Below are 23,646 nucleotides of genomic sequence, written 5' to 3' on the forward strand. Positions count from 1 at the left end.
GTCCGCGCCGCGCGGGGCACGACGGGAAGTGTAGTCCCATTCCGCGGCGCTGCGGCCTCCCCGGGCCCCAGCGGCCTCCCCGGGCCGCTGCCCAACCGAGCCCCCCGCGGTCCTCAGCGCCGGCTCGGAGTCCCCCGCTGGGCTGGGGGGGCTGGATTCGGGCGTGGGACCCGGCTGTGTGCCGGCAGCCCGACCGGCCGGCCCTGCTGGTTACCGGCCTGTCCAAGCAGCACCCGGTGCCACAGGTCCCTTCTCCCAGGCAGAAATGTCAGCAGCTGCTCGCGGGCTCCCTCATGTCACCTTGGGTTCCCAGTTAGGTAACAGTCGGCTAACGACAGGTCTAAACACATGATAAAAATAGCCCCGGCAGCACCATCCCCAGCGCCTCCTGCTCGGAACGTGGCTCGGCTGGGCCAGGGTGGTGCTGCCATGCCTGCCCACATGGTCCCCGGTCAGTATTTTGAGGGATGGGGACCCTGGGTGCTGTGCCCCATCACCCACCCCTCTCCGGGCAGAGGGAGGAGGTGATAAACCAGGAGCTCCCATCTCCGCAGGGCCCCACAGCCCAGCATGGCAGGAGGCACCACAGGTTCCTTGATTTAACGCTATTTCCAAGCCAGGGATGGATGCGGGACAGCTGGGCAATGCTCTGTGCCTGCCTGCTGGTGGCAGGGGGCTGGGAGGGACCGTGGGGCCATAAGCAAGTGGGGAACAGCTGAAGTGGCAGCCCACTCCTCTAAACCGCCCAGCCTGGTGAGCGGGAAGTGTTTTACTGCATCCCGGGCGCTTGTGAGGGCAGGTGTGGATGGGGCAGCAGGGACGCAGGCAGTGCTGCTGGCTGAGCGGGCAGGGGGGCTGCAGGTGGGCAGAGATGCCCCCCACCCCAGCACAGCCCGGCGGAGCTCCTGCTGCGGCACCGATCCGCCCTGCCAGCCCACAGCGACCGGTGTGGCAGAGGGAAGGGGTGACAGGGTGATGTCAGCACACGTCGGTGCAATCGATGCCCTGGTACCAGCTGTAGCCCCCCAAGGGGATGGCTCCAGCCGGCCAGACCCCCACACCAGGGCAGAGGGGTGGGCATGGCCCCTGCCAAGCCCCCCTCGGCGGTGGCTTGCCCCCAAGCCACATTGCGGTCATAGGGGGCTTGCCCACTGCCCCAGCCTCCCTCCCGCCTGGTGTGGAGGCCACAGTCGGGTGTTGGCCCGGGGAAGCAGCCGTGGCCACGGGGAAGATGCTGCTCGCGGGGTCCCGGCCCAGCAGGGGGGCCACCCGTGTGTCCCCCGGGCCCGGGCGGGGGGGTCTCGCGGGGCCCCAACTGCCCTCCCTGAGAACGAGGGGCCCGGGACCGCCCTCTCGCAGAGGGTCTCGGCGGCCCGACCCCCCCGCGGCTCCGCGGGCCCCGGCGATGGCGGCCGGCGGCGGCGCTGCGGCCCGGTGGTGGCGGCCGCTCCCCGGGCGGTGGGCGGGCCCAGTCGCTCCCCGCCCCGCCAGCCGCCCGAGCGGAGCCGCCGCGGCCGGAGCCCGATGCCGGGAGCTGGGCGCTGAGGGCGGCCCCGAGATGGGGATTCTCAGCATCACGGACCAGGTACCGCCGCCGCGCCCGCCCGCCGCCCCCCGCGCCGCGCCCGGCCGCAGCGCCACGCCAGCCCGGGGATGCGCGGCCTAGTGCGCGCCGCCGCCGGGCCCGGCCCTGGCCCCGGCCCCGGCCCGGCCGCCGCCCCAGGCCGCGGCCCCCGGCCCGCCGCGGTGCGGGGCCGCCCTGCCCGCTCCCACCTGCCGCTCGGCCCCGCCGGGCCCCCGCGCCGCCCCACCGCAGCCCCGGCCCGGAGCGGGGCTCGCCGCCCGCCGCGCTCCGCTCCGCCCGCGCCGCCGGGACCCGGGCTGGGCAGCCGGCCCAGCGGGGGCGGGACCCCCGCGCCGGTGAGGGGGCACCCGGGGACGGGGGACACGGTTCGAGGCCCTCGGGCGGGTAAGGGCAGGACCCCGGGGTCGGGCCCCCCCGGCCGGTGAAGGGAGGACCCCCTGTTTGGGACCCCCGGGCCGGTAAGGGCAGGACCCCCTGTTTGGGGCCCCCGGGCCGGTAAGGACGGGACCCCCAGACTGGTAAAGGGAGGAGCCCAAAGGGCAGGACCCCGGTGTCGGGACCCCTGGGCCAAGGAGGGGAAGACCCCCAGCCCCAGGGAGCGCAGACCCCTGAGAGGGAATCCCGGCCCCAGGACCCCCTGCCCTGGCAGGGGTGGGACCCCCAGGACAGGACCCCAGCCCTCCCTGGGGTCGCTGCATCTCCTGCTGCTGCCCCCATGGTGTCCCACGGGGCTTTGGGGACCCCCGCGGGGTTTTGGGGACCCTCCCAGGGCACAGGGTGCACCCATGGGGCTTTGGGGACCCCCACGGGGTGCAGGGTGACCTCCCGGGGCACAAGGTGCACCCACGGGGCTTTGGGGACCCCGACGGGGTGCAGGGTGTCCCCCCGGGGTGCAGGGTGCCCCCACACGGCTTTGGGGACCCCCCCGGGGTGCAGGGTGTCCCCTCAGGGCTTTGGGGACACCCATGGGGCTTTGGGGACCCCCCGAGGTGCAGGGTATCCCCATGGGGCTTTGGGGACCCTTCTAGGGCACAGGATGTCCCCTCAGGGCTTTGGGGACACCCATGGTGAGCAGGGACCCCTCCCGGGGCGCAGGGTTACCCCCACGGGGCTTTGGGGACCCTCCCGGGGTGCAGGGTGTCCCCTCAGGGCTTTGGGGACACCCACGGTGAGCAGGGACCCCTCCTGGGGTGCAGGGTTACCCCCACAGGGCTTTGGGGACCCTCCTGGGGTGCAGGGTGTCCCCTCAGGGCTTTGGGGACACCCCCAAAGTGCAGGGTGTCTCCCACACCACCAGGTTTCAAGGCAGCTCCCACCACCCCGGTGCCACCAGCCTATGGCCCTCGCCCAGCTCCCAGCCCACCCATTTGGGGGGTGGGGTGGGGTAGGGGGTGGGGGTGTCTCGCTGGGGACCCCAATCCCTGAGCATCCTTGTCGCCCTCCCCCAGCCGGGAGCTGCTCCCACAGCCCGGCCGCCGCCTGTGGCCCCGCTTGCTCGGGCTCCATGTCCGTACCCCAGCGCTGGGGCAGCGACCCCCGGCATCGCCTTGGCTGAGGGGTCCGCTCTGCCCCGCGCCTTTTCCATAAACCCCCTCGATCCCCCTGGATTTCCGAGATCGGGGCTGCCGGCCCCTCGGAACCAAGTATTTATGCCGGTTCCTGCGGTATCGTTAATAGAGCAAGTGTTTGAAGGCTGGCAGGGTGGATGAAGGAGGGGAGGGGTGAGGATGAGGGATTGATCTGTGATTTAAATAGAACTTTTTTCTTTTTTTTTTTTTTTTTTTTTTGGAACCAAAACATTTAGCTTTCCCTGTGAATGGTGGGTGGGTGTGTCAGACCCAGCACTGCTGCAAACCGCGCGCCACCGAAGACAGCTCAGGGCATAATTACTGTCTGTGATTCTTTTCCCCCTTTTTTTTTTAAAAAAAAAAAAAAAAACACACAACCTTTTTTTTTTTTTTTAATGTCTAACGAGTGATGCTGAGTCTGCTGCATTCCAGGGGAATGACTCACGCGTTCCCTCTGACCTGGGATGTGTTCCCCGCGTTTAACTGCTCTTACTTTGATGGTAGGGTGAGCAGATGAGCGTGAGCGTGGCTGGGCAGCAGGGACGAGGAGGGATTGCCTTGTAAACGAAGCTCCGTTGCTCTTCTGAGAGGTCAAGATAAGTGGGGCTCGCTGCTTTTTGACCGTTAGATCTACTCTTCGGCGTGTGGGCAGAGCTTGAGGGGTTGTGCTGGGGCTGCCGCGGCTCGCTTGGGGTCGCAGCACCCTGGACTTGCCACGTGAAAAGCAGCGGAGGCTCGAGCAGCCGGAGCAGAGAATTCGGCAGCGGTTGTGGGGTGCCAAGAGCGGAGCAGACCTAGAGCACCGCAGCCTCCGCCCCAAAGGACCTGCTGCACAAAAATGATGGGTTTAGGCCTATGGAACAAGGAGCGGGGTGCGGGGTTCTTGGGTGGAGGTCGGGCAGCATCTCACCCACCAACCGGTTCTGCTGTGCGCCTCCGCGTGGGGACCTGCGTGCTGCCCCTGCCCCACGGGAGGCTCTGGTGGTTCCACAGCCCACGGTGCCGGCTGGCTCCGTGAGCTGGGCTGGGGCTCCTGGAGCGTGCCGAGGTCTGCTAGGTGACTTCTCTGAGATGTGGGCAGCAGGCAGGAGGAGCTATGGGCTGGGCTTTGCCCGGCGGGGCTTCGCCGGGCATTGGAGCCAGCGTAGCATTGTAGGTGTTTCTCAGAAGACAGGAGAGCAGCAGTAGGGACACAGCCTTCTGCAGGAGAGCATGAGGCGTTGCTTAGTTGTGCCTTGGGAAACCTGATTCACTGCAAAGACCTGTCTCAGACCAGGAGACGTTAGCCAGCTCGGAGGGAGGATTTCCTGGCTGTGGATAAAGCTTTGGATAGCAGGAGCCGGACCTGGCTTCCCGTGCTGGGGTGCTGCACGTGGGGAGCTGAGCTGTGCCATGGGCACGCTGCTGGGGGATCTGCAGGTGGGCTGCCGGGGCCGTGGTCAGCGCTGCTCCCTGGATTCAGGAAGTGGGGAGGCTTTTCCAGTGATTCCTTGGCCTGTTCACCAACAAACAACTGAGAAAAGTGCCTTTGCTGGCTTGAAAATTACTCCCTGGTGCTGGCTGAGCCACAACCGTGAGGAAGCTGCCGGTGGGCCGGGCTCTGGCAGCAGCAGGCGCAGGGGGCTTGTTTGTGGAGCAAGGTCCTGGCTGAATCAGGCCGGTGTAAAGTCTCTGACACGCGGTAGCGCTACTGGTTCTCCTCCCTCTCTTGTCCTCCATGTGGTGCCACCTTCATGACTTGCTTCTTTTCCTTTGTAGCCTCCTCTGGTCCAAGCCATCTTCAACCGCGATGTAGAGGAGGTGCGGTCGTTGCTGAATCAGAAGGAGAACATTAATGTATTGGTGAGTGCTGCCCGGCCGTGCTCGCTCCCCTTCCTTCACCCACCTCTCCCCGTTCCCTTGCCTGCAGTGCGGTTCTTTAGCAGCGGGGAAGAGGGGAGGGCAGAGGCTCAAGCAGGTGAGACGTGCGTGAGGGTCTTTTTTGGTGAGGATGGTCAGAAGTAGAGTTTTGAAACAAAAGATTGCTGGATTCTGCTCCTGGCGCAGCTGCCATTTGCTGCTCAGCTTTGTCCTGTTGCCTCAATCTTGCCATCTATAAAATGGGGCACGTAGAAGACCAGGACTCCCACCCCTCCCCAGGAGATGGTGAGAGCCTCCTGAAGCTCTGGGCTGTGCAGAGCATCACTGAGAGGCTGTGGGGGTGTGTGGGAGGACTTTTCACAGAGGCTTAGCTTAGCTGCCTTGCCAGTTTACCTTTTTCTCCTTTGGGATGGCAACCCAAAATAGTTTGGTGTGAACGCAGCAGGTCTGGCTTGAGATAAGGTTGTTCCCCAGAGGTGAAGGAGGATTTGAGCTGCTCAGCAAAGCTGAGTTCACCTCACGAGTGTTAGGAGGGGTTTCCACTGCGCTCATCTTCAGCCTGACGGCAAAGGGTGGGTTTGATGCTTCTTCCAGAGCGGGCGGGGAGGCCGGGAGAGGCGGCTGCCATTTGGACACATCCCTCTGGGTCCCACGAGCGAGCAGCCAGGCTGGCTCCTGGGGGAGCAGCCCTCGGTAGCCCCAGTCTGGTGGTGACGAGCGTGGTCTGTCCTCATTGTGGAGCGTGGGGACCAGGCTCCGGCAAGGGAAGGGGTGAAACCTGCCCGTGAGCGTTCCCGTCTGCCTTGTCAGCGTGCCTTCCCTTGATCTGCCTTATGAGCTTCCCGCTAACACATCAGCGGCAGATGTGCAGATAAGAAACACAGCCTGCTGCGACGCAGGCTGGCGCGTTGGTCGACGCTGCCTGCACCAGCCCAGGTCTGCCTGACATGGTGGCACAGTTGGACTGGTGCCGGGTCAACAGTTTCTGTGCTCTCAGCCCAAAACCTGGGCTAAGTTCTGAGCCCTAGGCAAGAGCAGCCTGTTCTGGTTCAGCGTCTCTGAGCTGTGCCGTGAACCGGGGCCTCTGCTCCGTGCTGCTCCCAGCTGTGCTGCAGGCAGCTGCCGGCTTGTTGGCATGCTCCTGTGTGTTTCGCTGAGCGCTTGGTCAGGGAGCTCGCCTGACCCAACCTGCCGAGCTGGGGCCGCCGTGCACCCCGATCCTCATGGTTTTAAACCCTGAGGTCAAGGGCAGGCACGGTGGACGCTGGCCAGCATCCCGGGAAGGTGAGGGCGTCCCTGTGCTGGTGCCCGTGTGCCAGGAGGACTAATGATTCGATCGTATCTTAGCTTATGACACAGAGAGCGCGTGGGGATTTTTTTTTTTTTTCCATGACTGGTTCAGTTGGGGACCCGGCACCTCTTCGTCCTCTCTTGTCGGGAGAGAGGGTTGGGATTGTTTTGCTGAGCTCTCGCACAGCTGCTGAAGGAATAAAACCACAATTGTTAACACTTAATTTCCTTTTTGTGTGCAGGTTTAGAAATGTTGTTGCTTGTTCAGTGACCTGCCAGCTGGGTTTCACTTTCACATCCTCCCGCCTGGTTGTGCCAGCACAAGTTGTTACCAAAAAAAAAATGAAACCACCACCATTTTCCAAACAGTTTTTAACTTAATGAAAAGCAATTACATTTTCCCCCCCTCCCCCAAAACACAAAATCTGGGGCTTGAAACGAGCACAGCTCGTCTGGCTTCCTACATGTTTGCTTCCTGGCTTTAGTACGTGGCGTGTTCCCCAAGGAGGGCCTGAACCAAACGCCTGAAGCAGAGGTTACCCAGGGCCCAGCCCTGAGTAAACAGAAGTGAAAGGTATTTTTTTCTTTGGCTAATCCAATCTAAGATCAGAGAGGGGCTTCTGCACCTTCCTGGCCTTCGGCAGCTGGCAGGTCTGAGTCTGGTTTTGGAGCTGTCTGTAATTCCGAGTGGTTTTTATTGTTGGCCGAAAGGATAAAAGTGTGTGGAACGGGACAGCCTGTGCGCTGTCAGAGCACAGCCAGGCTTTCTTCTCCGGTGGCAGAATGCTTTGTAGACGCTCATTAAGTCCAGGAGCACCGGAGCCAGGTCGCGTTGGTCTCTGGGGAGTCAGTGCGGGGGTGGAACGAGCGGCTGGAGCTCTCACAGCATCCCTGTCTCATGGCCCCGGTACCCTCTGCTCTGGCCCCCCGGTGCACCCCAGCACCCGCGGAGCTCCCAAAGGGCTGCGCACCCCTGCAGCGCCCCAGGATGGTGCTGGGTTTAAGCGGTTTTCCCCTTGTCCTACGTCCCGAGGTGCTTGACGTGCTTACAGGAGGTGTTGGGGCAGACTGGAGCGGAGGAGGGATTCCGCCTGCCCTCGAAGCTCACGGACGCTTTTTGTTTCTTACATCCCTGCTTAGGACCAAGAAAGACGAACGCCGCTGCATGCTGCTGCCTACATAGGAGATGTTGCAATCCTCGAGCTCCTAATACTGTCAGGTAAGGGCCAAGGCTCAGGGTGCTTGGCTCGACTGCTGGTGCTGCCTTTAGGGCGTCTTTCTGATCTCTGCTGGCCTTAGGGGCGCCGAGCAATAGGCTTTGGTCACCCTCCAAGCAACCGTGTGTTCATGCTTAAGCCTGTGGGGTTGCAGCCAGGGGAAGATTAGGAAATGTTGCCATAATCCTAAGAGGTTTGTTCAGGCAGAGAAGCGTCTTGGAACTGAAATAGCAGAGGTGGAAACCAAGCCAGGAGGGGGATGTGTGCAAGGTGTCCAGTGGTAGGAGGAGATACTGGAGGAGGGTGCTGTGGGAATGCGTGCCTCGGCGATGCCTTGAATGGCAGAATGCTCCAGGGAGTAGAGTTTCACTTGCTCCTGGAGAGGGCTCTGCTAAAAACCGGGGGATTTTGCTCAGTTTTGGCTTGTGTTACTTGGCGTAAAGCTGCCCTTCGTTTCCCTCTGGAGATGCTCAGCCCTGTGTTTGGGTCCTGTGTCCGTGTGGTGCAGACAGGGGAGTCTTCTCGTCTGCTGTTCACCAGTGCAGTGCCTCGGGGCACTGTGGGCTTCGCAGCTGCTTGCTGGTGGTGTGGGGGAACCCTGAGGCTGGCGTGATCTTACGTGACCCTGACAAGGAGAGACTTGGGGGAAATCCTTTGCTGAGGGCTTGTCAAACAGGACTGGGGATGTTCAGCGTTGTCTGCAGAGCATGGGATGCCCTTACGTGCCCTGTGTTGATTTTTTTTTCATGCCTGGGTGTTGAGCTCTCAGCAGCAAAGAAAGGCAGGGGCTTCAGGGGTTGTGGGACCTCAGTGCCTAGCACAATGGTGCTGGGGTGGTCATGTCTTTCCTTCCTAATACGGAGATGCAGCCCACAGTGACCACAGCTCCCAACGTTAAACGCTCTGGGTTTTTTGTCTCAGGTGGCCTTGTGTCGAAGCAAGGAGCAGAACTGCTTGCCGGGTCTCTGTTGTGTTTTTTTTTGGCTCGGTGGGGAAGCTGGCACTCGGGGAGACACATTCTCTTTACTCTGTGCCTTGCCGTGTCCTTTGCAGTGCACCAGCACAGTCTCCGAAGGGAGAGCTTGTTCCTCTTGCACTTCCCAGGGTCTGTCCCACCGAAAGCTCCGCGCGGGGTCCTCTCTCGCAGCAGAACCGACACTTGCCCGCCGGGTGCCTCAGAGGTGGCTGCAGAGCTGCCCTGGGGCTCTGGAGCAGGGGCGGCCAGTCACCTCTCTGCCCCCTGTGTCCCCTCCTTGTGTTCCTCCTCAGGTGCTAATGTTAACGCAAAGGACACTGTTTGGCTCACCCCGTTACACCGCGCTGCGGCTTCTCGTAACGAGGTAGGTTCCCGCTGAAGTGCCCTCTGGCTCCGTCTGCTCCTTGCATGGGGGTGGTGGGTGCCAATGGGAGGAGGGGACCGTGCTGCTTCTCTTTTCCTTCGTGCCTGGTTTTGGCTGAGATGGGTGGTCTCGTTAGAGTGGAGATGGAATGAATGTGTAATTCAGAGGCTGAATATGAGAGCTGGAAAAAAAATCCCCTTGGTTCCTTTCCCTCCATCCTTCAGGAATTAGCACGTGGGTTTTCCCCACAGCATCCTCCTCCCCGCCTTTCCCCCTTCTCCAGGGCTTCATCTAATCCAGGTTTACATTTCTTTGAGGGATGATGGGGCTCTCATGCTTTCTCTCGGGAGCCAGTTCCGACAGATCTGGTTGGAAAGATTTCCTGACGTTTAGCTTTTGTGGGCTTAACTTCATCCCACTTCACTTTGTCCTGTTTTGAGTTGCTGGAGAGCAAGAAACTCTGTGGTCACGTTGGTTGGAGCCAGGGGATCTGAAGCCCTGACTCTGACATGCAGGGCAAGTTACCACACATCGGCGGGTTGCGTGAATTCTCTTAATCAGCAGCAGACACGGGATGAAACACATTAGTGTAAACCCCTACTGAAGGCATTCGCTGCGAACATGTGTGGACGGTTACTGTGGGTCGCTAAAATACGGGGAGCTCAGCGAGTCGAGACTGTGTTGCTGTCAGGTCTGAAGCGCTGCTTGTCTTCGTGGATTGGAAAACGCTCCTTTGCTTCTCTGCCTCAGCTCAGATGTGCTGGAGAGTCCCCTCCCTCATTCTGTTCTCCCCCAGGGTGCTTGGCACGGGGCTGTGCCAGTGCCCTGCGTGCCTAGCTCCTGAGAGGAGCCTTCCCGAAACGCCTCTGCACTTCACGGCTTTTCCTGCCCGGAGCCTGCTCTCTAGAATTGTTGGGTTTACGTACTGCCTGGCTGTTTCACGTGCTTCCCCCAGCCAGGAGGGGTATCAGCTAGCCCCGGGAGAAAAGAGCGGAGCAGTGAGCCGTGGGGCTGGGGTCGCTGGGAAGCGCTGCCCCGATGCTGCGTGGAAGTGGGCAGCCTGTAAACCATAGGGAGGAAAAGGTGGGGTTGCGGCAGACAGCTTCTACCAGCAAAAGGGGGAAATAATTCTCAAATATAGGTCAGTGGGTCACATTTGTCATCCCCCGGGCACTTTGCACCTCGTGAGTCATGAGAACACTCACTCCGAGTTAAATCCCGTGGCTCGGAGGTATTTCTCCCGTGTCGGTACCCCCGTGCAGCCGTGTTTCACAGTTGTTCTCGGGTGGGATGAGCCCGGCTTATTCGAGTCCCACGCACCAAACTCCAGCCTGGAAAGAGCTGGAGCAGCCCAGGTGAAGGCTGGAGGATTGGTGTAGGGAAAATTCCTTCTCCCTGCTCCTTCTTAGAGCCTCTCTCACTGTCTATACCTCTCTCACCCTTTCTCTGTGATAACTGCTGAAACACAGCCATGAGGTGGGGTTCGCTGGGGAGGTGAAAGCGAGCGAGTCCTTCCCTTTGACACAGTGGGAGCAGCGATGCTTGTGAGCGTGCGGAGCAGGTTCAGCGCCGCAAGGGCTGCCCTGGCTCTCGGGGCTGTGGGCTGGGGTGGATCTGGGCAGCTCCATGCAGTGCTGAAAGCATGAGGTGGCCTGAGATGCAGCTTTCCCCACCTGGCTGGAGGGCTTCTGCGTGCTCCAGCGGCTGGGTTAGAGCTCTGCTTCCTTCTGCTCCTGCTAGAAGGCACTTCACCTCCTCCTGAAGCACTCGGCAGATGTCAATGCCCGTGACAAGTATTGGCAAACGCCTCTGCACGTCGCTGCTGCCAACCGGGCCACCAAATGTGTGGAGGCCATCATCCCCCTGCTGAGCACTGTCAATGTCGCGGACCGCACGGGCCGCACGGCGCTGCACCATGCCGTGCACAGCGGTCACCTCGAGGTAGGCCAGGCAGGTTCGGGCGCAGGGGGTCCCGTGCGCGTCCACCTTCCTGGGTCCGGGCTTCGCAGGTGGCGAAGGCGCCTCTGCCCGCACCAGCGGGGGAGGGATGGCAGCCTTGCCTCTCACCGCTTCTCCCTGCCTAGATGGTGAACCTGCTGTTGAACAAAGGGGCCAGCCTGAGTACTTGCGACAAGAAGGACCGTCAGCCCATCCACTGGGCAGCTTTCCTGGGTAGGTTTTCCCCACGGGCATCGGTCCAGTTTCTTCTCCCACGTTGCTTGTTGCCTATGGATTCACCTTGCAGGGTGGTGGGGCTCCCCAGAGGCCGCTGTGCCCAGGTCTCCATTTCCGGGGGTCCCCTGGCTGTTACCGCTGTCTCCCGGACAGGGCATTTGGAAGTTCTGAAGCTGCTGGTGGCCCGGGGAGCTGATGTGATGTGTAAGGACAAGAAGGGCTACACCCTGCTGCACACTGCAGCAGCCAGCGGCCAGATCGAAGTTGTGCGTCACCTGCTGAGGCTGGGAGTCGAGGTAAAGACCCCCGCGGCTGCGCACAGGGTGGGCTCGGGCACGGGCCAGTCTGGAGAACCGGGGTAGGAGAGAGCGCTGGGTGGTGGCAGGAGCCTTGGCTGGTGCTTGGCTGCCTTTTTGTTTTCTTCTTCCTGAATCCCCACATCTGCTGGGGTTTGTTGCTTCCACAGATCGATGAACCAAATTCCTTCGGTAACACTGCACTTCACATTGCCTGTTACATGGGCCAAGATGCCGTGGCCAACGAGCTGGTCAATTACGGCGCCAATGTCAATCAGCCTAACGAGAAGGGCTTCACCCCTCTGCACTTTGCTGCCGTCTCCACCAATGGGGCCCTGTGCCTAGAGCTCCTCGTGAACAACGGGGCCGATGTCAACTTTCAGGTCTGGCAGCTTTGGGATGGGGGGAGCGAGGATCTGCTGCCCCAGGCAAGGGCTCGGGGAGGGTGGTAGGAAGCCTGATGCGATGTCGCTTCTGCTCTCTGCAGAGTAAGGAAGGGAAGAGCCCTTTGCACATGGCTGCCATTCATGGACGGTTCACGCGTTCACAGATCCTCATTCAGAACGGTGAGTGGCTTCTTCCTCCGGCCCTGCCTTATCCCAGCCGTTTCCTTGTGCTTCTGAGCACCTGCCTCCAGGACCAACTCGCGTGTTTGCTCGGGGAGGGGTTTAAGAGCTCTACAATTATCACTCAAATCCACTCTGGTCCCTTGGGGCTGTTGCCGGTGGCCCTGGGTGGCTTGGGGGGTGGCAGGGAGTGTGCGTACCCTCAAGGGCAGTGAGGTGTAGACCAAGAGACTGACATTCCAGCCAGGTCAGAGCAGCTGTGGCCAGAGAACATTCCCACTGCCGTGTCCGACCTGAAAGACAATATTCTTGTAAGAGGGCTGTAGGCTTGGCAGACACGCCGGGGGTTCAGCCAGAGACCTCCGTGGCTGAAAGCATCCCCTCCTGGGGGAAGGGGGAGAGATGTAATGCCCCAGGCTTGCAGGACACAAGTGGGATCTCGGCTCAGAGAGCAGTGTACAGTTCTCCTTCTGCACGATGCTGAATGGACTTGAGCTGTCGGCTGTGTCCCCGAGATGGGGGTGAAGCCCTGGGAACCGCCTGGGCTGCTTGGGATAGAACCCAGAGACCCGCTGACAAAGCGCTCGGCTTTTCCTTTCTAGGCAGTGAGATTGACTGTGCTGACAAATACGGCAATACCCCCCTCCACGTTGCTGCTAGATATGGCCACGAGCTGCTAATTAGTACTTTGATGACGAATGGTGCTGACACTGCAAGGTAAGGAAGGACTCATCCTCTCTTTCCCTGCCCTGGGCTGGAGGATGCAGCAATGATCCATCCTGACTCCCTTGTCTTCTCCTGGCAGGCGTGGGATCCACGACATGTTCCCTCTGCACTTAGCTGTTCTCTTTGGATTTTCAGACTGTTGTCGTAAGCTACTTTCCTCAGGTGAGTGGCTTTAGCCGCCCCTCCTGCAGTGGGGGCAGTCGGGTGACCCCCGGGCTTGCCCCTGACTCCCTGCCCCTCCTGCCACCCAGGTCAGTTGTACAGTATCGTCTCCTCGCTGAGCAATGAGCACGTGCTGTCTGCAGGCTTCGATATCAACACGCCTGACAACCTCGGGAGGACTTGCCTCCACGCTGCTGCTTCTGGAGGGTGAGCCGTGCGCGGGGCGCTGGTCCCACTCCGCGTGCAGGAAGCCCCCAGCCCAAACCGCAACCCTCCTCTCTGTGTGTGAGCTACAGCACAGGCAGTCTTTTGGTCAGGATTGGGAGCTGGACCCTTGGGTGCTGTTCCTGGTTCTGAGAGAGAGCAGAGACCTGTGTTTAGAGCAGGAATGAAAATGGAAACCTTTTTGGCCCTGTTCTGCCGCTGACCGTGTGACTCATCCCGGTTGCTCCCTCCTTGGCTGTTCACCCTTCTTTAAAGAGGGGCTAAAATGCTTCCTTGGCTGGGGCTTCGTTCAGGGCTCAGGAGCTGGTGCCTGGAAGCAGCAGGGATTTAGCTGGCCCTGTGAATGCCTCGTATTGTTTGTTTCATTTCATGTGGGGCATTGAGAGTGAACACGGCTGCAGCAGTCCAGCAGAGGTGCTGCGTCCCGTGGAGGACCTCATTTCTGTTATACTGGTGTGATGCTTGAGAGGTGTCCTTCGGCATCGCAGCGCTGTTACCCTGCCTGAGCAGGAGGCAGAAATCCTAGATTTTTTTTAATTTTTTTTTTTTTTTTTGTAGCAGCAAATCCAGTGCGTCAGCTGCACTAGTGCCGTGGCGAATGTCTCTCTGTAATTGCCTGGTTGTTTGAGAGCTCCGCGTAGTGCAGGGTAGCGCTGGTGAGGCAGGAAGCTTGAAGGGTTATTTCACGGGAGAGCAGGGAAGAGCTTTGTGTGCGCAGCGTCCCGCCGTGGCTGCGGCTCTTACGCTGCCCGGTGGTGACAAACTGAGTCGAGTTCCGGCAATGTCCGGGCTGCGCAGGTGAGAAGCATAGCTGTCTTGTCTGCAGCTAGGAGGAGTTTGCATTCCTGCTGTTGTCTCTTCTGATCTGTGTCTAACTCATCTCCCTACCTCCTGTAGGAATGTTGAATGTCTTAATTTGCTGTTGAGCAGCGGTGCTGACTTGAGGAGGAGAGATAAATTCGGAAGGTAGGTGGGCTGCAGGCTTTGCAAGGGAGCAAGGGTGATTTCCTCCAGCCCTAAACCAGCCGGAGCGCGCTGAGCCTGGTTTGGTTTGGGCCATTCCTAAGACCTTTCTGCATTTGGTGTCTCAAGCTGCTTCCTTCACCCCCTTTCACCCCAAGGGGTCCAGCTCTGGCTCTTCAGAAACCCAAACCCTTGAGCCAGAGCCAGGGGGGGCGGCTGGTTCCCTCCGTCCTGCCTTGCTGCCAGGCGAGTTTCCGTGCCCGCGACGGGCGGCACGGCTCAGCTTCCTTCTCCTTTCCCCCTTCCCAGGACTCCACTGCACTACGCAGCTGCCAACGGCAGCTATCAGTGTACGGTGACGCTGGTCACAGCAGGAGCCAGTATTAACGAGGCTGACTGTAAAGGCTGTACCCCCCTTACACTATGCTGCTGCTTCGGACACGTACAGGAGGTGAGTGTCTCGGTGGCGCGCGCTCCTTGCGGCTGGGGCTGGAGACCATGGCACACTGCTGGGCTCTGCTGTTCCCCGGCCAACCCACCCCCCGCCCCCGCAGCTGGCGCTCAGCGGTTCCTGAAGAGGGGAGCGCTTTTGAGGAGCGTGGTAGGAGAAGGGTAATCAGCAAACTGATGCGGGTCTCTGACCTTTCAGAGCAGAGACTCATTCAGGAAACAGCCATGACACTGATGAGGAGCCACTGAAGGAGTCCAGGCTGAAGGAGGCGTTCTTGTGAGTCCGCGCTGCAGCCCCGTCTGGCAGTTGTTTGTTGTTTATCCCTTCCCCAGCCCCCTGCATGCACTCCCTAGAAATACCTGGCTGCTGCTTACGCTGAACTGAGCGGTGATGCCTTGGAGGAAACATCTGCTGATTCGATTCTGGAGGCAAACCTGGCTGTCGCTTCCTGGCCCTTGCTGCCAGTGGGCTTTGCATGCGCTTGGTGTCTTGAGGGGATTAGCCCAGCATCTGCTCTGAGATAAATCGGGGGTGGGGGGTGTCCCTGCAAAGCTCTGCCTCTGCAATATCCCCTTTCTCTTGCTCGTTGCAGTTGTTTAGAGTTCTTGCTGGATAATGGTGCTGACCCATCCCTCCGGGACAAGCAGGGATATACCGCTGTCCACTATGCAGCTGCGTATGGCAACAGGCAGAACCTTGAACTGGTGAGTGAGCTGGAGAAACAGCTGGAGAAACCCCTCCGTGCTGGTAGGGGAAGGGGGGAAGCCCCTCCTAAAGGAACGTCTCAAACCTTACGGTGTCCAGGTCTGGCTAAAGGACTGTGCGTGTTGTAGGCACTGCAGTGTCAGGGTTTGTCCAGGAGGAAGGGAGATGGGTTTGATGAAAAAGCACGGGGATTCCTGGGGAGCCGTTGTGCTGGGAATACCACGGAGGAAAGACCTGTGCCTGAGCGAGATGTCTGAGAGGAAGGAGCTGTTGCCTGGCACAGGAGGACGTATGGATGTCTTGTGTAAACCCCTGGCAACAGAGCAAGGTTTGGATTTTAAAAGGAAGCCTGGAGACCTGTGCCAGGGAAGAGCTCTTGCAGTACAGAAGATGCCTTGCAACCCTGTCTGCAATGCCTGCGCTGTTACAGGGCCAGCTTGCAGCAGTGTGCGCATCGTGTGAGTAGGGAGGGGGCTTCAGGACAGCAGGGACCTGATGTGACTGTCTACGCAGGGCCCAAAGCCAGGTTAAGGAAGGTCCCATCCTGAAATTCAGATCGTTCTGAAGCAGACGGGCAGGTTTTCTAACGCCGCTGGTGGACAGGGTGTCTGTCAAAGCCTCCGTGAGTCCAGGGTCAGTTACGGTTTTGTTGTTGCTGTTGCAGCTCCTGGAAATGTCTTTTAACTGCCTGGAGGATGTGGAAAGCACCATTCCAGTCAGCCCTTTGCACTTAGCTGTAAGTACGGCTGGCCCAACCCCAGGGTTGCGGAGGGCGCTTGGCTCCCTGCAGGCTTCATGCTGTGTCCTGGAGAGGTGCCCGCTCCTGGGCAGCATGGGCTGGGTCCCGGCAGCTGTTGGTGCTGAGCAGGGCAGAGGAGGAAGGCACCGGTGTCTGGGGAGCAGCTTTCCCCACGGGCTGATGGTCAAAGTCCCTTTGATTTGTGTGTTAAACTCCTTGCTCTTCCCAGAGCTTTCTGTTTGCTGCTATTTGGAGCCATCTCCCTTGTCTGAGCGTGGGCAGGGGTGGGAGTGGGCGAGGGCTTTGCGTGGGACCTGAGTGCCAATGAGAGGCGATGGCCGGGCACGAGCCCCTCCGGCTGGAGGGACCCAGGGGCCAGGAATTGTGCCGGGAGGGGGGGCTTCTAGGACCCAGGGGGCAGGAATTGTGCCGGGAGGGGGGCTTCTGGGACCCAGGGGGCAGGAATTGTGCCGGGAGGGGGGGCTTCTGGGACCCAGGGGGCAGGAATTGTGCCGGGAGGGGGGGCTTCTGGGACCCAGGGGGCAGGAATTGTGCCGGGAGGGGGGGCTTCTGGGACCCAGAGGGCAGGAATTGTGCCGGGAGGGGGGGCTTCTGGGACCCAGAGGGCAGGAATTGTGCCGGGAGGGGGGGCTTCTGGGACCCAGGGGGCAGGAATTGTGCCGGGAGGGGGGGCTTCTGGGACCCAGGGGGCAGGAATTGTGCCGGGAGGGGGGGGCTTCTGGGACCCAGGGGGCAGGAATTGTGCCGGGAGGGGGGGCTTCTGGGACCCAGGGGGCAGGCATTGTGCCGGGAGGGGGGGGCTTCTGGGACCCAGGGGGCAGGAATTGTGCCGGGAGGGGGGGCTTCTGGGACCCAGGGGGCAGGAATTGTGCCGGGAGGGGGGGCTTCTGCATGCAGCCTCTCCAGGCACCGCTTTAACGGGGTCTGCTTTGTCCTCAGGCCTATAATGGTCACTGTGAAGCCCTAAAGACACTTGCTGAAACCCTCGTGAACCTCGACGTGCGGGACCACAAGGGGCGGACGGCGCTGTACCTCGCCACGGAGAGAGGCTCCACGGAGTGCGTGGAGGTGCTCACCAGCCACGGTGCGTCCGCTTTGGTGAAAGAGAGGAAGAGGAAGTGGACCCCTCTCCATGCTGCAGGTGACGGAGGGCAGACGGGGCTGGGGGTGGCGTTTCCAGAGCCCTTCCAGCCGCTGGTGCCACCGCTGCCAAGGACACCCCCTCGCCCGGCTGCTGGTCAGGAGGAGGGAAGGGGCTGTGGTTTAGGATGATGCTTAAGAGGCAGGATGGTGCCAGCAGAAGCGGAGGGTCCAAGTGGCTCAGCAGCGGGTGGGAGAGAAGGTGCCAGCAGTTTCTGCACACACACGTGTCTTCCGCTCAGCCGGTGCACGTGCTCGTCAGCCCTGCAGCTTAGCAACCTCCTAACGAATTCGCTCAGCCACGTGTGCCTGGCTGCTGGCCACGAGCCCCTTCCTTTGCTTTGCGGCAGTGGCTGGAAGGGGGGGGGACCCGTCTGTACGTGTGCGTGACTCCTCCTTTCCTCCTGCGTCGTCTCCAGCTGCCAACGGGAACACCGATTCCCTGCACCTCCTGATAGACAGCGGGGAGCGGGCGGACATCACCGACGTCATGGACATCCATGGCCAGTGAGTTTGCCTGGTGGTTTCCCTTGGGATCGGTGTGGCACAGGGTCCGGCCCCTTGCGGGGTGGCTGGGGCAGGGGGGAGGGGGCAGTACCTGAAACCCACTCCCCTCCCTGCTGCCTTTCAGAACCCCGCTGATGCTGGCGATCATGAATGGCCACGTTGACTGTGTCCACCTCTTGCTGGAGAAGGGATCCACAGCTGACGCAGCGGACAAGAGGGGGAGGACCGCCCTGCACCGAGGGGTGAGTGCATCCCTGGGACCAGGGGCCTGGAGCCCTGCAGCGTCTGCTCATCCTCCTGCCTGGAGGCTGCTTGGAGGATAAGTGGGGGGAGGTTTCTTTTGTTGCAAGAGTCCTCAGTGAAAGAGCCCGTTTTCCCTTCCTGAAATGCCACATTTGAGAAGGAAGCTGTGGAAGAAGGGGGGTAGCTCTGTTGCTAAGTGACTGGAAGGTGAGCTCTGACCTCCTGGTCCTCCCTCCTGACCACAGGCTGTGACGGGCTGTGAGGACTGCCTGGCTGCCCTGCTGGACCACGATGCCTTCGTTCTGTGTCGGGATTTCAAAGGCCGGACCCCGATCCACTTTGCGTCGGCGTGCGGGCACTTAGAAATCCTGAGGACCCTGCTGCAGGCAGCTCTCTCTACTGACCCTCTGGACTCTGTGGTGGACTACAGCGGTTACTCACCGATGCACTGGGCTTCATACAGTGGTAAGGACCCGGGCTGGGCCCCTGCCCACCTCTGCACGGCTCTGGCTGTTGATGGGGAGGAGGGAGCCAGGAAGAGCCAGGTTATCCCTCTGTCCCCCGCTGCTCTGGGAGTCATCAGCCCAGCAGTGAATACAGACTGATGGAAAGGGATGGCAAAAATCTGGGAGGGAGGGAGGGAGGCAGGGAGTTTTTCTCCCCCTGCTAAGCTCCTTAAAAAAGGAACGAAATATGAAAACAGCTATTCTAGAACAGGTGAGGCTGCTTCCTCCAGGACTGGATTTATAGGATTACTTGGCCGTCACCCTGGCTGCAGGGGGTGATACAGCAACGGGAAGGAATGTCTCGGTGTTTTTCAAAGGGAAGCGAGCAATGTGGCTGTGAAGTCCTTCAGGAGATGGTGTGGAATTAGAAACCTCCTGAAATGCAGCAGCTTTGCTGCCAGAGGGGAAACAAACCCGCTGCCTCTGTGCTGGGGGGTGGGTTTGTGTGGGCACTTGGGTGTCGTGGGCCCTGTGTGACCTCTGGGGCCTCCAGCTCTGGACAGGGGGAGAACCAGAGGGGCCTTCATTCCCTTCTTGCTCTGTCACAGGTGAGGGACCGCAGGCCAGGTACTGTATTTCTGTCCCTCTCTTCTCACAGGGCACGAAGATTGTCTTGAATTGTTACTTGAACACAATCCGTTTGCATACCTAGAAGGAAACCCCTTTACTCCATTGCACTGTGCAGTGTAAGTGGCGCCTGGGACCTGCCCTGGGTTCCTCCCAGCCCCGGTGATGCGGGAGAGGGGACACTCTGCGTGGAGGAGCTCCTAACCCTGCCCTTCTTGCCGAGGGCTCCAGCAGCCCCTCAGGGTGGTACCACCTGCTCATCCCAGCTCCCACGTGGCAGGGAGGTGGTGGCTGGACTGCTGGAGGTCCTGGGGGAGCTGGGAAGCGGCTGTCTCGTTGGCTGCGTGCCGCAAAGCCAGGGCTGTTGGGTACCGGCCTCCCATGCCAGCAGGCCTTCAGCTCGATGGAGCTGCCAAGGGCTGGTGGCTCAGCCCTTGCTGGCCCTCTTGGCTGGCTCATTTCTGCTCATTGGTTGTGGAGCATCTCAGGAAATCTCCTGCCATGAGGCTCTGGTGGGAGAAGGGCTCCGTGTTGTTCCCAGCCGCCTTCCTCAGAGGTGTCTGGGGCAGCGTGAGCGTGATCCCTGGGGTCCCACCGGGCGCGGAGGGGTTTGGGGCTGACCTCGGTCGTTCCTTGGCTCTGCACGCCGGCGGAGGAAGGAGTGTGCTGTCCTCGGCAGCTGTGGGGGGATGAGGAAGGTGGAGGCGTTGCCACCTTCTGCCTGGGGTGGGCTTGGTGCATCCTTGGCACCCCTCGCAGCAGAGGGATGGGCGAGCTGTTGTCTGGCATGGTGCTGCGTTTCCCTGATTAATGTGGAGAAGGGTAAAGGGGTGTTTTACCCTAAACAACTCCAGCTGCTGTTGGCATCTGAGCCCCAGGAACGCGCTGCTCACTCCCACTGCAGACGTGCTCATGCCGCTTGGTCTTGTTTTAACTTCTCTTCTCATCTTCACCGCAGAATTAACAACCAGGACGGCACTGCTGAAATGCTGGTGGAAGCATTAGGTGCCAAGATTGTTAATAGCAGAGATGCCAAAGGAAGGTGAGTGCAGACTCGCCCCTCTCTTGTCACCCACTCCCTGATGCTGCTGGGTGGTGGCTGTGACTGCCGCCGTCATCTCCACGTGACTTCCCATGGCACGAAGGGACCCTGACGTCCCCAAACGTGCTGTAGGCCTGGGCAGTCTTGCTGGGGTGGGTGCTGTGCCCTCCTCTTCACCAGCTCTCTCGCCTTCCCAGGACACCCCTTCACGCTGCTGCCTTTGCAGACAACATCCACGGTTTACAGCTGCTCCTGCGCCACCAAGCCGAGGTGGACATGACCGACAAGCTGGGGAGGACCCCCCTCATGATGGCTTCTGAGAACGGGCACACTGCAGCAGTCGGTACGCTTTCCCCAGTACGGGGTGTGAGCCTCCCTGTGCCTCCTCCGTCAGCGGGTCCCGTGGGAGCCGGGCTGTTCCCCCTCCTCACAGCGCGCTGGGACAGCTGCCCCCACTCCTGCCCCCTCGGCCCGTGGCTGCTGCCCCACGCTGCGCCGGGCTCTGTGCTGCTTCTCAACAGCAGCTGTCTTCCCTCCTCGTTTCAGAGTTCCTGCTGTACCAAGCAAAAGCAAATATAACTGTGCTGGATGTCAACAAGAACACAGCTCTTCACCTGGCCTGCAGCAAGGTAGGGAGATGGCCCCTCGCAGCCGTGCTTGCACTCACCATCACCTTCAGCCTTGGCACCTTAATGAGACGGGTTGTCCACCCACTCCTGCCCCACCAGAGCAGAGGTGACGGCCCTGGGCTTGCTCTGCCTGCCTGCTTACCTGTCTTGACCTGCGCAGATGCTCCTGAGACAGTTTCGAGCAGCTTGGGTTGTAGCCCAGACCCATCATTTATTTTTCCTGGGGGGTGCGGTGGGAGCAGGAGGCTTTGGGCAGTGCATCCGTGCAGAGGAGGAGATGATGGAGGGGACAGCAGCTTGCCTTAGGCCCTGCCAAAGTGGTGAATCGTTGTAAAGGTTGGGTTTAGGGAACGTTTCTGTATCCCAGGGAATCACGTTCTACTCGGAGACAGCACCAGGTCCCCTCCACCGCCCCCACCTTCCTCCTCCTGTGCTATAAACAGTCCGGTCTCCTTTCCAGGGCCATGAAAAGTGTGCCTTGTTGATCCTGGGGGAAACCCAAGACCTTGGCCTTATCAATGCAAGTAACAGTGCTCTGCAGATGTGAGTATTTGGACAGCTGGTGCCAGTGGGGAAAACCAGGGCTTTACTGGGCGGGGGTGATGCGCTGGTGGGTGGTGGGAGCTCTGCGCTTGCTCCCTGCGAGCCCCTTGTTGTAGCCCAAAGTGTTAAGGGGGCTGGGGGGGGGGCTCGGCCGCCGGGTTCACGCCACCTTTCCCTCCTCCCCAGGCCGCTCCACATCGCAGCTCGGAACGGGCTGGCCTCCGTCGTCCAGGCCCTGCTCAGCAGAGGTGCCACTGTGCTGGCTGTGGATGAAGAAGGTGCGTCTTCCTCGCGGGTACCCCGGGGGGGGGGGGGTCGGCGTGATGTCCCTGGGGGGCCGGGGGCTGCCTGGGGAAGAAGCACTCAGCCAGGGTGGAAGGATTTCTGCATCCTCCACAGCTGAGCAGCTTGTGGCGTCGCAGAAACAGCCTGGGCGAGGACGTTAGCACCCCGCCATCCCCTGCAAAAGCATTTCCAGGTCCTGCAGGTGTTTGAAATTTGTTTTTTTACCCACACACACACACACACACCCCGTGCATCTTCTGGTGGCTGGCTGCCTCTCCTGCCAGGCACAAAACCTGCCCAGCCTGAGCCAGCAATAAGCTGTTGACTCACTCGCAAGTTGGCAGAAACTGGTTGTTGTGGCCAGAAGCTTTTTCTCCCAGTGGTTCTTGCTCTGCTGGAATACCTTTAAGTTGTGGAAAACCGTCGTGTCTGCCATGCTGCCAGGGCTTCTCAGCCCCTTTTTATTCATCTCCTACTGATCCTGGCACACTTCAAAGCAGTTGCTGCGATTGCCGGTGCCCAGAAGCGGGGTCTTTTGAGATAGAGAAATATAACGCAGGGGGGGGGGGGAAACCGCCCCGACCGAAGCGTTCCCCGGGGAAGGCGCCCACCCGGGGCGATCCCTCACCCCTGGATTTCTTCTAGGTCATACCCCAGCCTTGGCATGCGCCCCCAACAAGGACGTTGCCGACTGCCTGGCACTTATCCTCTCCACCATGAAGCCTTTCCCACCTAAAGACGCCATCAGCTCTTTCAGCTTCAACCTCCTCAAGAACTGCGGCATTGCAGCCAAAACCGCCGCCTGCGGGGCTCTGCCCAACGGCAGCACCTGCCCCTACAGCAAGGACCGGCACAATGCCATCGGCTTGGACGGCTGTTACTCGGAGTAGCTTAAACTATGGGTGACCTAATATCTTATTATATTTATTTAGAAATTCTATAAATATAGGGCACTTTAAAGGAGAACAAGACTGGGCAGGCCTTCTAGCGTGGCCGGGTAGACCAAGAGTTCAGAGCTTCCTCTTCTCACTGGATTGCCAGCGTGGTGCCAAAGCTGTTAATTGGTTTAACGAGCAGCTGGCAGTGCCGTTCCCATCCCCTGCCCTTTCGCAGCCCTCTCCCCGTCAGCGCGTGCTCGCACCCCTCCGACGGCAGGGCAGGAGAGGGATGCTGTGGGATTAGGGCTTTGCCCAGCCGAGGCGGGTACCACCATCCACTGGCCCGCAGATGGAAAGGGGTTCCCCCCCCCACCCCCCGGCCCAGAGCTTTCAGGGAGGGTTGAAATCAATTCTGGCGTTTCCCAACGCCCTGTGCCAGCCTCCTGCCCTGCCTTGCCTGGGGGCTGCCCCCCAGGGCTGCCCCGAGCCCCCCGCTCCCTCCGGCTGGGATGGGGAAGCCTGAACTCTTGGTGGGATGGGGGGGGTGGGAGTCTTTGGGAATTGGCTGGTCTTGCAGGCGCTGGGGTGGGTGTTAGCTCCTGGCCAAGTGCCACTGTAACTGCTCCTCTCTTGCAATCACTTTTTTTCTCACGCTCATCCTTCGATTCCAATACAAACACTTGAATCAAGATCTACTGTACCTGGGACACTAAAATATCCTTTTGGCAGCTGTCATTTATATGCAAAAACGGGTGCTGCTGCCCAACCCCGCGGTCGGCTGGCTGCGGATGCGCTGCTGGAGCCTCCCTCCCCACACCAGGCACTTTAGGGATTCTGTTGGTTGGTTGTTTTTTTTTTTTTTTTTTTTCCTTGGCAAAACGTCGGATCCTAAGAAATTATTCTTTTTTGAATTTTCGTTCTCTGTTTTGCGTGGCCGTTTCCATGCGAGAGTCAGTGTTGCTTTTTTTAAAAAAAAAGAAAAAAAGTTATTTATAAAGAAACGAGCATTTACCTTTAAAAAAACAACAAAAACCATAAAAAAAATTCTGAAAGTTTTAGCCTTTTAATAAGGAAAAAAATGCACTTCAAAGTCCTTATTCACAACCCTGAGTAAGTCTGTGTTTATTTTTCTAATGCAGCATCTTGGCAGGTTTATTAGCGTGCGTGTATGTGGGATCATTGTTTTTTGTTTCGGGTTTTCTTTTTTTAATTTTAGAAATCATATTTATAATGCAGGTTTGAAGCATTCGAGAACGTTGCACTGTTTGTTTTTTTGGGTTTTTTTTTTTTTTTCCATTGGTTTTTGGGTTTGTTTTTTTCCTTCTGAATTACTGTAACAGTATCGTGTGCAAAAAAACAATACTCTTTCTCCATATCACGAGTCTGTTCAAAGCCAAAGACTGGGATGCAGAGAACG

General features: G+C 59.7%; 1 protein-coding gene across 1 annotated transcript; it reads left to right on the forward strand.

The window, feature by feature from the left end:
* Positions 1-1,483: 1,483 nt before the first annotated feature.
* ANKRD52 (ankyrin repeat domain 52) lies at positions 1,484-23,221 on the forward strand. The gene is given in 29 exon segments (XM_040618489.1): positions 1,484-1,585; positions 4,912-4,995; positions 7,444-7,522; positions 8,790-8,860; positions 10,601-10,801; positions 10,945-11,032; positions 11,189-11,331; positions 11,502-11,714; positions 11,819-11,897; positions 12,500-12,614; positions 12,703-12,785; positions 12,875-12,992; positions 13,908-13,976; positions 14,283-14,385; positions 14,387-14,424; positions 14,623-14,700; positions 15,017-15,128; positions 15,794-15,865; positions 16,829-17,030; positions 17,449-17,536; positions 17,661-17,778; positions 18,025-18,244; positions 18,884-18,971; positions 19,811-19,894; positions 20,092-20,237; positions 20,441-20,523; positions 20,984-21,066; positions 21,253-21,344; positions 21,997-23,221. Coding segments are annotated over 29 exon segments (3,222 nt in total). The 5' UTR covers positions 1,484-1,558; the 3' UTR covers positions 22,242-23,221.
* Positions 23,222-23,646: the final 425 nt, after the last annotated feature.

This window comes from Falco naumanni, chromosome 20 (assembly GCF_017639655.2).
Source record: "Falco naumanni isolate bFalNau1 chromosome 20, bFalNau1.pat, whole genome shotgun sequence".
Lineage (NCBI taxonomy): Eukaryota > Metazoa > Chordata > Aves > Falconiformes > Falconidae > Falco > Falco naumanni.